Here is a 14,461-nt window from a genome sequence, read left to right as displayed (position 1 = left end):
AATTGTTACTGAAAAACACCTCACTGAAAGATGGGATATTTCATAGGTAGATATCCCATCTTTCAGTGAGGTTTTTCAACTGTCTCTGTTGAGGCCCGGATTTCACCAGCAGCTGTTCCTTATATATTCAGTATATTTAGTATTCTGCTCTTGATGCTGTGCAGAGCACTTTCAGAAGACACCAGCAATTGACTCGTTTGATCATAGCATTATCAAGACTAATGTTCCTGGTAGCGGATATACAGCCTAGATAATCACAGGTGTTGGTCATGTTCAGATTACGTTGCACTTGACAGTAAATTAAACTCTGGGCCGAGTCTGAATCAACATGAAATATAAGGCTGTGAATCATAGGGCTTGTATGCTAAAACTTGTTTATTTATTGAACACTTCCTGAAATAAAATTACTTTCTTAGATAATTTACTAGAGTAAAACAAGTTTATATATTGTGAAAATCTACATCTAATGTCGTTATTACTTCCTGTTGTGTGTTGTAATTCACCTAATTAATTCTTTCAGTGGGTGACATATGTACCCAATGCATAAGTTTCTGTGAAATTAGCAGGGTTCAAGTAAATAGCAATAATCTGAATATTCTGAAACTTGATATAACTCTTTGGACAACTCTTCAACCTCCTTTCTGGGAGCTGATCCCACATGCAGATGCATGTACACACAACATATTGCTGGAAGATATTTTCTGATTGTGGGCAAGAGGATGTGAAAGTTGAGCCCAAAAAAGGAGTATTGTCTTTCAGTGTCCAAAACATTTGTAAATAGTTACGTATTGCTTACCATTCAGTTCAATTAATGAAAGTGTCCTAGTGAATTTATAGACTTGTCATCTAAGTAGTTGATAAGCGCAGTGTTCCCTTTATCAAGTTGTGGGAAATCTTGAAGATAATGCATAAAGGGGTAACAGAGAATGAGCGTGTTGTATGTTTCTGAATTAACGTTTCCAGATAGCTACCTGTCAGAAACAGCAATGTTGATTTTTCACATAAGAAATGAGATAGCTCTACTTCAGGAGTTAGTCCTCACTGATGTCAAGCTCATTCCCCAGATTATTTTCAAGGAGAAGAGGAGAAATAGCAAAAACGGGAATTTTACCCTTTTTTTTTTTTAAGAGCCAAAAATGGCATAGTATATTTGCCAATACAATTATGTGCACCATGTTATCTTTTAGTCTTCCTGATAGCTTTCTAGCATTACCAAGGGGAAGTAAGAAGCTAAGAGTCGTATTTTTCATGTAAAATGAGATAGGATAAGTTCTGTTCTTATTAAGGAATTTTGAGGCTGTATTTATACAAAGAATAATGAGGATATAAGGTCATAAAGAATTTCTTACTCATTTTCAGCTTTAAGCATGGGATTCAAGAGAGCTCAGAAAATTACATATTTAAAAACTATATGCTGCACAGCTGATAAAATGTGTCAACATGCTGATCATACTTTATTTTGTTAATGGTAATACTGTCTTCATGCTGTGCAGAAAAATGAAAATTGTCTGAATTAATAAGAAAAAATGATAGGGTGTTTATTGTAACACTCTTTAAAAAATGGATTTTGTTACTACATAGAAGGACTTGTAAATGTATTAGCTAAGTGTTATAGAATTGTTTAGCAAGGGTGCTTGATAGAATTGTTTTAATGTTCTTTTTGGAAAGAATTAACAAAAAGGAGTGAAGGTCTTTTCTTTCACTGAAATTTAGCAGTCCTGTTAAGCATGTACTGGCTTATTTTCTAGGCTCACTTTTATTCCAGCTGTGAGTGGGAAACTTCAGGAAATCATTCCTAAAAAGCACCTTGGGGTGACTAAATTGCTACTTCATTTATATCAAGATGGACAAATTGAAAATCTACCAACCACAGTCACCAGTGCAAGTCCTGCTGGACTCCCACCCAAACAGATGACACGTTTTGCCTCCTCTGTGATGCAGATATGGGGGATTGATAGTTTCAAAGGTAGGAAGTTCTAGACCAACCTTGTAGATTCTGGAAGCGAGCAGCATTCCTCCCTCTTTCCTTTGTCTCCCCATCAGGATAAGAAATGCTGTCATGGAAAGCACTGAAATAATTTTAGGGGCTTTTCTTTAACTTGCAGTGGCACAAGTCTGCACAGTCAACAGCAAGTAGGAAACAATGGTTGCAGTACCTGATCTGTTTTGGGAAGGAAGTTCTCCTAGCAGTCCACAGTCATACAGCCAAATCCCTTTTTATCAGATGTCCTGTGCTCCATGCTAGTGACATGGGCTTTTCAGAAGACATGTTAGCAAAATATTAAAATGAAACAACCACGTTAGCAAATGTATTAAAATGAAACGACCACGTTAGCAAATGACTGACTCCAACTTTCAAGTAGGACTTAAGCTACTCTCATTAGTTGCCTTTTCCCATGGCACATAACACAGAACAGTTTGGGAGATGGCTGTATACTGCCAACCAAAGGGTTTATTTTATGCTGTTACGGCGGGTATTTTGTACGTGTTCTGTGTTAATGGCATTGCTGTTTTACAGATGGGGACTCTCAGGGCCAGAAAGGTTAAAATCAGAGAGTTGGCGATAGCTGGGGTTGAAGAGATGATTTAAATGTGTCAAAACTGTGCCCTGGCAGCTGGAGGAAAGGCAACAGGGGAGACAGGGATTAGCCTGGTACTTGACGTGTCCCGGTCCGTTTGTTCGAGAGGCACAAACTCCCTGTTTCCTCTGCATCTCAGTTCCCCTTCTGGAAAACTGGAATAATAGTGTTTCTTTTACAGCATGGGAACTCAAACTTTCTAAAGTAAGAGCTGTAATATTAGAAATGGATGGATCCTTTATGCAGTTGAGTGGCCTGAAATTCAGTGGCACGGAGCTCTTCTTGGAAGCTAGATTTGTCGCAGAAACTAAAGATCTTATAGAAGGAATCATCCAGTGAATGTTGCTGTGAGAACAATCCTTCCCACCTTTTAAAGGATTAGAAAGACATTTGCCTTTAGAATATATACCATGTACTTGATGTTTATAACAGCATAATCAATGCAGCCTGAATAACAGGAATTACTGTTTTAAATAGGTTTTCTGTAACCTTAGCGTTAATAGTTGTAATTTCACTTTATGATCAGATCTTTAGGAGAAATTGCTGACAGTCAAAATGAGCTATGTGTCCTGGAACACGTTGTAACTGCTTTGTGAGGTTGATAACAGTCCTGTGAGCAAAAAGCCTTTAATTCAACAACTTCGCTTCCACATCTGGTAAAACCAGAAGCGCTTCTCAGATGCAAAGCGATCAATCTTTGTGCACTCTTCAGTACTGAAATTGCCTTTGTGGCCTTTTGGCTGCCAAGCTGCTTACATTCGGGGGGGATACGTCTTTCTTTACTGAGGTTCTGATTTGCTTTTGCTGAGACTCTGTTGTGGCTTAGGGTGTTTTGCCCATTCATAGGCAGTTTGAGCTTAAAATGCTAGACTGGAGCATGTGTGGCATCTCTGTGGTGTTGCAACCTCCAGTAAAGCTGCAGGGCAGACAGAAAATGTCACAGCCTAAACAGTTGTAGCCTCAAGAGCTTGTGTGTCAGAGTTGTTAGCCAAAATTTTGTTCAATACACCATCAACAGTTTCAGGCTTTTGTGTTCATTCACTTTGGTTCATGGCGGATAGGATTGTTTTCAGGATTCTTAAATCTTTATTAAAAGCTATTTTTGATTTTGTCATTTAAAAAAGGAGAGTCTGTATTTGGCATGCGCAGATTCCAGAATAAAGTTAGTGAAATTCCTTAAAACTAGCACAGCCAAAAATTACAGTCAGATAAATTACAAAAAATTACATCTTCATAGTTCCAAGAGCTCTGTTAGATAATTTGTCATCAAGCAAAATATCTTTGTTAAACAATTCAAATCGCTTATTCTGTCAATTTGTTCTGAAGTCTCTTGTGTTTTAATGTGTTTCTAATAACCAGGTCACTTTGGCACAAAAGAAACAGAGGTTTCACTATTCAACAAATATTTAAAATCTGGTGGGCTTTGAAAGCTGACTGTTGGTTAGTTTTCTTGCTTCCTATTAAGAAAATTATTTTTGAATTTTCTCCAAGTTCCTCTGTTTGAGACTTGGTAATAACAGAAAGAACAAAGCTGTTGATTGCTTTTGGGTTCTGCATCATTGTGACTTAACAGTGGATATATGCAAGTTGGTTTTAGGATTAATATAGTATGGACATTCCTACTGTAGGAATAAATATTCATCCTTAAATAGTTCTCATCATCAATGTAGTCTGTACTTTTTCTGCTTCCTCCAGTGAGTACTGTGAACTAATATTTGTAAGGCAGGTGATTTAAATAAATATCTATAGATATATATATTAAGTCGGGCTTCAGGTACAGTTGACCAAACTTTCCAATATTGGTAGCACATTTGTATTTCAATATGGCAACCTTAAGGGTGTGAAATGATTCTTAAAAAAATAAAAAAAGAATACAGAGATCTTTCATTTCTCTGCTCAACTCTATTAACCCTGAAATGCAGCCATCACGTGGGAACTGCAGATAGCTGCTGATAATAAATGATACGCCTTGCTGGTGACAGCACTGTAAATGGTCATCATAATAAGCAAATACTAAGAACAGAGAAATATACAAATTAAATAGGGGACAACACAGTACAAAATACAGCATTGTGATGTTTGAAAAGTATTTCTGTTTTGTGATGTCACTACCAGATATGCTATCTTCATTAGGTGCACTTTTGGACCATAAAAGTGGACAGATCTGCCACATGGAGCCTGCTCTTTCAATAACATCATCTGTAAAAGTTGAGAGTTATGAGTTTAACTTGTAACTTGCAGTTCAAGATTTTATTTTTTAAACACTGGCTTAAAAGCAGAATAGCCTCCTGCTGAAGTGTTTGTTTCTGGCATGAGTTTTCAAAGGTTTGTCTCCACACAAATATGTATTCAGTAAATAGATATATTCTTTCTTGTTGTTTCATCTTTAAAAATGTGTAAATATATATTTATATAAAGTATACCCATCCTCATTCCTGTTTTTTATTTTGCTTCTGCAGTTTATTGTGGAGTGTCATGGGAATACACTTCTTCCCCAGTTTTTGGGCATGTACCGGCTCACTGTCGATGGAGTTGAAATATATATGATTGTTACAAGAAATGTGTTCAGCCATCGTTTATCTGTTTATAGAAAATATGATCTAAAGGTGAGACATAACTGCTGATAATATAACTGACAAAGTGTCTGAAAACCTTTAATATAAATACTATATTCTGCTGATGCTTGAAGATTGCTCAAAATTGTAATTAATTTTAAACTGTGTTACGTTACACCCAGCATTTGCTGGTTTATTTCTGTATCTAAGTTTAGAAAAGCTGAAAAATGATTTCATAGAAATTGTAAAAATTTATCTGTACTGTGTATGTTTTAAATGGAGCAATTTACCCAAATATGTTTGTTAAATATAACTAAATGTCTACGGGTAAAACACTTTACACAAGTAAAATAACAATTCTGCTTACTATAGGCTTTTATCAACATTATGGAAAGCCACAGCTGATTCTGCAGAAGACTTATAAAATGAATGCGTAATGTCATAATGTTATTAATAAACCAACTACTAAAAAAGTAGTTATGCTACTAAGTACGTCACTACTATGGAAGCTTCATATTTCATTTTGTGTTTTAAAAATAATTCAAGTAAAAAGAGAATGGTTCTTAGTACGGAATTTCTGTTGCTTTTCTCATAAGGTGTGTTTTAGTTTTGCTCCACAATGTAATTTTTCTCAATATTTAATATAAGGCCCTTAAAATGAATGCCCAAAAAATTGTCTTAGTCTTCCTGTCTCTAAGGGATTGGTTTTTTATTTCCACCATACAGTTTCCCTGAGAAATCTACTTCTTTCTAATGCATTTAATTTCTGTGTTGAACCACTAAGTGCATCTGCAAAGTTATTTTAAGATATTTTCTCAGCATTGTGTATTAAGAGACATATTGCACCATCCTTCCTTACTGTCAGGTATTTACCTAGAAATTGGTTAGATAGTTGACTGAACCTGGTTTGCAAGAACTGATATCCTGACTGTTGACTTTTTGGTTTTCAGTGTTCAGCAGAGCTTACCAGAGAAAGATATTTTTCATTTTGTTTTTGCTCTTTTTTTAATTTACCCTCACAGACTTAAGCAGTTTTTCATTTGAAATTAACCAGTTGATGAGTGACATGACTAGTAGAGGGGCAGAAATCAACTATTCAGTCATAACTTGGCTTCTTTTGGAGGATTTTCTTCAAAAGTGCCACTAAGAAGGAGTGACCGATCTCATACTTGAATTGGAGATGAGTAACTTCCAAAAATTTGAGAGAACTGCATGTGTTTTAGAGCATCATAATGTCCAGAGGCATTAAAAAACTAGGACAAAAGCACAACAAAAAGAAATATAAATAGCATTCTTAACATTTGACAACCTCCATAATTTCTACTATTGTAAATCCTCTTTTTTTCTCCAGTTTGGTTTTCTGCTCACCTTTGTCCAGGCCCAATAGTTATGCAGGTGGAGCACAGAACACAATGTAAAAGATGTATCATCACTAAACCAAAATATCATAGACTTTCACTAGTTTTTTGTTTGTTTGTTTTGTTTTATCAGATAAATATATAATGAAATGAAATCCCTGCTTGCTGGTCCATACAAAATACTGAGGGTGTACTGTCATATTTATCTTTTCTCTCCATCCTTTCTGAGTTTTCTAAGTTTGTCTCTGCAAACAGAACAAGCAGGGTATGAAAAGGTGTGGTTGGGAATCCTCACATTCTTTAAACTAGTGCAACTCCACTCCAGCATTTCTTTACACAGTGCATACTTTCCAACAAGAGAGAGCTGATCTACCCATCTTTCAATATCCAATGGTTATCATGTTACTGTGTTAATGAAGATATAACTATAGTTATTATTTCTTGCACTGCTATTATGATAGATAAACTCTGGGTACTTAAAGGTGTGGTCCTGCTCCAAAAAAATTGAGGAAATATATACAGCCATTTTTTGGTCACTTAAAGCTTATTCATAAAGCGCCATATAACTTACATAATTTTTTAATGATTATAACTAGTATTTTTAAATATCCAAGATGCCATTGGCAAACACTGTAAATCTTGTGAAACCACGGTTGATCTCATCTCTTCTTTTGACTTCATATCGCACTGAGGTACATTGTTCTTGTTTGTACTTTATGATCTTTTTAAATATTTGTATGTATTTATATTGTGACATCCTTTTCAAATGTGTATTACATATGTCCAAGTAGTTATATAAAATAGGCTATTCCACAGCTATACAGCTAAATTGGCACAAAAAGATCAGAAGTCTGCAAGCCAACTGAACTTCCAAAGTTGTCTCAAAATTAGGATGAGAGGTGAGGAAGAAAACCCAACAGTCAGGGGAACAATAGATGTAGAGCATTTGAGGGTTTAATCCATCTTTCTTCTCTCATGATACATCTTCTTCAAGTGATGGCAGAAGTTCAGTGCTATGGACATTCTACCTCCTGTATCACCTTTCTTTAAAACAGCTCTCAAGTTCAGAAGATGCAGTTCATCCACTTTTTGACCTGTTATCGTAACGATTTCAAATTAGTTTCTGACATATGCACATTTTTAGATCCATTTTTTCTGTTTCAGGGCTCTACTGTGGCTCGAGAAGCCAGTGACAAAGAAAAGGTATGGTGCATTTCTGTTTACTATTCAGTTATCTAAACTGCTAGCTAGTGTCAGGACAAGCATAATCAGTGCTGTTCTGCCCCTTTTCTGTTTTCTGTCATATTCTCCCCTCTTGAGTTCTACCTTATTCCCTCCTTTATCTTTCCCATATTTACTGCAGACCTTTGACTATTGGTTTGCAATGGTGTTGAAATTTCAGAGGTAAGTGAGCCACTCCTCTACCTCCTCCTTTTCCTTTTTTCTCTTCTCTTCTTAGTTTCTTCAGGGCCTGCCCTGTGGTAGGAAAACATCAAGAACTTCATTCTCTTTCTTCTTGCTTCTTCATCTTCTTTTTCTTGCTCTTTAATGTAGAGATTTATGGACACTCCATGTCACTTAATGGAAAGATGTGACATGGCACCACTTCTAATGTGAATGCAAAGTTGAATCAAACCTTGAATTGTGAGAACCATTTGGTATATAAAGGTCGTATAAACAAGCCAACAACTGACAGACTTAGATGTATATGTATCTATAATGAGAGCAATTCTCCTTCAAATTCTGTAGCTGGAACTTTGCTCTAAAAGGAAGTTGGTCGCCTTGTTTGTCTCCATCTCCAACTTCAGCTCATTTGGAAAATTGAACATTCTCAAAATAGACATTTATCTGAGGTTCCAGTGAAATACACCAATGGCACTTGAGGAGAGGTTTGTCTAAAGATTCTGCAGATAATTGAAGGTGGGATATAGTCCCTGTTCTGTAAGACTTCTTAGATTTCCAAATTTTGAGTGAAGTCTAGGAACCCATACCACTAGTTTTCTTAAGTTTTCCATATTCCGTCTGAATTATGCTGTTGCATAAGATCATTCAGCAGTTTGCTTAAAAGACTTCATTTTGGTTTGTCCCAAAATTCATTCTGATCACTTGTTTTTATCCTAAGCATTAGTCATACCATACCAGCCTCTTTAACTCTTCTGTGAATCACACAACTACAGAAAGGGGTAAGGGGCATGCAATAGCTGTCAGTGCTGCAGTTCTAGCTGCAAGAAAAACTCTGTGTGCTAAGTTTTTCCACTTCCTCCTAAGGTATGACTCAACACTTAAATTCTTCTTCCAGCATTACGCAACTAACATGTGCCAAATGCCAATTGCAGTTGCAGTAATCTGCATTAGGTCTCCTTTGCTGTACTAGGCCCTCAAGATCATGTCTTGAATGGTCTTCATTCTTTTCTTGTGGTCTGTTTTTGTTCTTGTTTAATAGCACAACTCCAGTGTTTTTGAAGCAAAGAGATTAACCCTTCAGTGTCTTGCAAGTGATACCTACTGTCATTGAAAACCTCTGCTGGTAGTACTAAAATAATCCGGTATAAATGAGGAGGGCAAATTATTTGGATGGGACTACTTCAGATTATAATTAATACTTGGAATAATAATGTAAAATTTAACAATATTACACATTTTCAGCTATACAAGAGGTGATACTGTACAGATATTTTGAGGAGTTTTAGGAATATGTCTCATAATCATAAATAATAATACACAGATATTATATAGTAATACTAAGTGATATAATGTCACTTAGTAAACTGAGTGAGAACCTGAAAGAAACACTGCCTTAAGTCTGTTTCCATTCAAGTCCATGGCAAAATTACTATTGGAGTTGATAGCAAAGTTGAAACTAAGCTGTATAGTTTTGTATAACTATACAGAAAAATTATTCTCCATATGTAATATGAAATTCTAACTTTAGTGAGGTCAGTGACAAAATTCCTATGAAATTCAATATGTCTAGAGCCTCCTCTTCCATTTTGCATATTTGTATGAAAGATATATCAAAAATTGCTCCCCCAAAATTCTCCAGATAGTTTAAGTTTCAGACATCATTTTCTTTTCAAAGGAATTTGATTTCTTGGAGGCAGAAGTATGTTAAGCCTATCAAAGCTGTAAGCAAACAGTCTCAGGCTGCTAGAACAGATTTTTATTACTCATTATTCCCCTCAAATGTCAATACAGCGCAGCAAGAAGGAGACAAGCTACCGATCAGAACAAACATTTCAGAGCAAGAGAATGAACTGGGCAGACTGCTAACATCATAGGGGGAACAAAATTTTACAAATACATTCAGAAAGAATCTTGCAGATTATTCCAAGCAAAGGAAAAATTAATATTTTGCTCATTACATGTTTTCTGTGTAAATTTTTGAATCTATCTTTTGATCTAGAAAGGGTGAGAAGAATGCACCATCAAGTGTCTTCATTGTAGATGTTTGGAACAGTCATTATCATTGTGATCTGAATCTCTCCTGCAATAGGCACTAGTTTACTCACATAAACTACTTCAAGTATTTCTAAAGAGCAGTTTTTAAGATTAAATAAAAAAGTTTTTGTTTAGTGATATGAACAGACAAAGAAAGCTTGGTTTTTGAAGCTATAAAGCAGTGCTAAGACCTGCTATCAGGAGATGTGTTTTTGCGTGTCACTACATTGAAGACTTTGAGGATTGTGTTGAAATCTCCTAAGTTGGAAGAAACTGCTCTTCAATTGTTCTTCTAGAAAAAAAAATTCTCAAATATCTATCTGGTGTAGCAGCTTATTAGCAAACTTTTAGCCAGAGGCAAATTAAATCATCAATTTATTAATATTGCCCTGAAATGACATAAATAACAATAGAAATCCAATTAATGGCAGCATTAATTAATTACATATTATAAAGATAGCCATTGCTCTTCACATCTGAATAACAAAAAAGTAATAAAAGACAGGAAGCTTTTGGTGCTAAAATATAGGGCTAAAAATGTCTGCCAATGCTGTAGTTTTTAATGGGCTCTTAAGTAATTTGAAATACCAGTATTCAAGTAATCAAAAGGTTTTCAGAATATTGAGTATAGTAAGTTGGCTTCCTTTACAGCTGTGCAATGCAGTCTTTCAGTCATTTTCTAACAGATAGCAAATTTTAAATAAATTACTTTGAAAAGGCTAAAATTTTGATGTTCTCGAATCTTTTTCCCATCAAGCTACTCTTTGTTACTTAGTTAATAAATATGAGGCGGTCAATTACGCAGAAAAAAATAATGGACCATAAAGTAAGCAATCAGAAAAAAAAAAAATATTTCTCTATTTTAGTTTTGTAGCGTAAAATAGGTATTAAGATTCAAACATTTTAATCAGTTTTTAGGAAGAAAAGCTGACTGGAATGACTCTGAGAATGTTACTTTCGGTCCTGTTCTCAGTTTATCCTCTTTTTGACTGCTTTCAACTGTTTAACATTCCAACATATTGATGATAAACTCTGAAACTGTCATTTCAATATTTTATGATAATCAGTGTGGAGACAAGCTCCATCCCCAAGATTTCACCTTAACACATGATTCCTCTCATTTGCATTATAAGTGATATTTTTAATAATAAAGGCATCACTTTCTTGGCAACAAGTATCATAACATGCACTTACAGATGTCTTGAATTTAAAAAGAACAGTATGCTTCAACAGTTGTCAAGTTCTGACAGCTGCTCCTTTATTTTTTTAGTCTTTAGTTGTCTCTCTCACTCTTTTTTTTTTTTTTTTAGTAGTGGGCATTTTCTATTCATTCCTGGGACAATTTTGCCCTCTTAAGTGAAACAAGGATAATGCAGATCTCCCCTGGTGGTCTGTCCATAATTATGCTGCACTTTCAGTATGACATCAAATTAGCAGTTACAGCTGAGTATACTTGTACTTACAAAGAACTTTAGGATGTTGCTAGTGAGTGAGCAAGTCAGAAGAAAAGTTGAATAAGAAAAATAAAACCTAACTGATGTGAAGCCTACCCTATTTCATCTTTCTTGGTGAATGTCATAGACTGGTAATTGTATGTCTTTAAATTAATGTAAAATTGGTTGCATTGCCACCTCTGTGGTATATTTTTTCATAACACATAAATGCATAAAAATGACAGAAAATATATCTGAACAAAGAATTTTCTAATTAAGTTTCCTTTTGGAAAAAAATGCTATAGTTAACAGCTATTATGTTACGTTTTAGTTGAATTGTATGCAAAATACATAGTTTTGGTAATTAGATTGGGAGATGCTGCTAGATGAAACAAGCCACTTCTTATCTTAACTTTGTATCTTAACATTACAACATATTGTACTTAACTTACCTGATTTCTGAGAGGACAATTTTTGGCACAGGAGCATAGCAACAAGTTTACTTGTTTACAAGCTTACCCTTTTTCTTCTGATGTCAATAGGTAAAACTTGATCCAAGGTAGATCATACTCAAAACTGAGCTTTTTTTTTTCGTGCTAATTTAAAATTTGCTAATGCCAGAACAGCATTTTTTACTTACTTCTTTTAATGATTTCAATCTGCTTCATATGCCAATCTCACACAACAGGCGTGAAGCATGTCTTCTCTGTGAAATGAATCTAAAGTGGGCATATACAGAGTTTATAACTTCACACTGCAATACATTGCAAAGACAGCAATAAACATTCAGAGTTCAGATTCCTTTTTCAGTGTTCAGCCTTCACATGACACTAACCCTTGCTGTTTTTCAAAACAAGTCATTATTTTCCCTTTGTTAGGTTGGTTTTGGGGTTTTGTTTGTTTATTTTTTTAAAAGTCTGTTTTCCATATATTAAAAAAAAATAAAATAAAATAAAAACAACAGATTTGTCTTGCATTATATGTTGCATGTTTGTTTTGCAGTAGGAAAACATTAACTTTAGGGATAATTGTGCATGCATTTTCCTGAGCATTTAAAAGCTGTATAGCTACTATTCTGGTACATGCTTGAATTCCTAATCCAACTTCTTGCACAATCTTTTGTCCTACAAAAACCTCTCTGGTAGCTTTTAAAACTATTCCAGTGTTCCCTCTCAAATCCCATTTTTGGGGTTACATCTCTATTTCCTTTGCCGTTTGCAATCCCGTGATGCCAAATGCTGCAAACTTCCATAGGAGGCTCTAGTTATTCTTCTTGCGGATCTGGTGACCTCAGACTTTTGTCTCAGTTCAAAACTACCTGTGCCAAACTATTGCAAACTATATGTACCATAATATCCTTTTTAAAATGCTGTGTATGCTGGTAAGCACGGTAAATTTAAAGTTAATCTAACTTACTAAATATAAAATATTTTTTTTAAGTGCATGGGAGCCATTCACTGTGAAAGGAAGCCTAGGGTGTGGAACATCGCTCCTGGCAGATGTTCTATACCACTTCCAAAAGTTATAAACTATCAGCCCAATTTTGTCAGTTATTACCTCTGTGAATAGCTTAGCTGGCGACTAGTTCCAAACAAAAAGGATTGCCATGCAACATTTCTCCTGTAATCTAATCTTTGCTTTTGCTAGGTGAGGAATTGCTGCCAGGTTGTGAAGTTAGTCTTTTCTTCTTCTCCAGTCAAAGACTCTCAAACTTAGCTGTCCCACAGCTATTTTAGCAAACTTCTTCCAAAATACCAGCATTAATACTAGCCAGGATCATTATTCGAGGTCATGATGTACAAAAATCCCTTTGGAAAAAAAAATCTTCATTTTAATATTGGGATATTAATATTTAATATGCTGAATTGAGACCTATAAGAAATCTGCAAAAACTAGATCCTTGTTCACACTGAAATTAAACCTTACCTCTGGTTCTTACCTTTCAATATTTTTTTTTACAAAAACATAAAGTCAGTGGACTGTTTCACAGTAATTTTAGTTTTTGTATCTGGCTTTACATATTCTGTCTTCTTAGTCAAGTAAACCTTTATTGCTTTTCAGCCTTTTGAAAGACAGTAAAACTTTCCTGTCATTAAAACTGTCTGTGACCATGGCAAACTTTAGAATGCAAACCTGAAGTGTGTTGGTAGCATGCTTTTTTAGTAAATAAATACTTTGTATTTGTAAAATCTATGTTTGTCTATGTATGCCTTCCTTGCATCTTTAAGTAGGGGATTAAAAATGATGGAGGTGGTTCAGAAAGAAAATCTATTATTAATTTAGTGGAAGTAGTTAGATGTTCATCTCCTGTGCAGCTCTTAAAATATTTAGTTCTTTAATGATAGTAATATGTTCATTATAATGAATTACATTCTAGGAGAATCTTTTTCCAACAAGGATTTTGCTTCATTGGAAATATTTGAGACTTCATTAAAAATTGATCATATCAATTATTTCATTAAAGCAAAGTCTCAGTTTTTTCGTTCAGATAGTGTTTCAAACTGCCACAATGTGGTTTTCTTTGTATTTATTCAAGTGCATAAGAGGAAAATGTCCGTGTTCGAATTTTTCAGTAAGAATACATACATTAAGAATTTTAAATAACTACTAGAGCCCCTCCTGGTTGCATATTTCATGGGCGTTAATTCCTAAATTCACAAATTAACTTTAAGCCATTAATTTCAGCATAAGTGCTACTAGAATTGCTACATGTGCTGGCTGTCAGGAGTACTATTTGGTATTGCAACAGTACCCTAGGGCTATTAAGGTTTAAGTAAATGTGGAGTTATATTGCCTAGCACAGGAAAAAAAAGAGAAAGAAAAAGAGAAAGAAAAAGAGAAAGAAAAAGAAAAAGAGAAAGAAAAAGAAAAAGAAAAAGAAAAAGAAAAAGAAAAAGAAAAAGAAAAAGAAAAAGAAAAAGAAAAAGAAAAAGAAAAAGAAAAAGAAAAAAAAAATCTTTGTCTAGTAAAGGAATAGACCAGGCTGGGAGGCATCATACAAGTGACGTGGTGAGAGAGCATCCACCGACACATAGCTTTTTAGCTCCTGTTTCTTATGTTGTACCTGCTGCTTTTACTTCCTCCCTTTTGTTTCCATG

At 34.8% G+C, this 14,461-nt stretch overlaps 1 protein-coding gene across 1 annotated transcript in view; it reads left to right on the top strand.

The window, feature by feature from the left end:
• The window catches only part of PIP4K2A (phosphatidylinositol-5-phosphate 4-kinase type 2 alpha), a 109,261-nt gene that overhangs the window by 83,372 nt on the left and 11,428 nt on the right, over positions 1–14,461 (top strand). The window contains exons 5-6 of the mRNA XM_083823609.1: positions 5,039–5,185; positions 7,657–7,695. Of these exons, the coding sequence (XP_083679735.1) occupies positions 5,039–5,185; positions 7,657–7,695 (186 nt within the window). The remainder of the gene's footprint in view (positions 1–5,038; positions 5,186–7,656; positions 7,696–14,461) is intronic.

This window comes from Anser anser (genome assembly GCF_964211835.1).
Source record: "Anser anser genome assembly, chromosome: 2".
Lineage (NCBI taxonomy): Eukaryota > Metazoa > Chordata > Aves > Anseriformes > Anatidae > Anser > Anser anser.
This window is presented reverse-complemented; position numbering and strand designations above follow the sequence as displayed.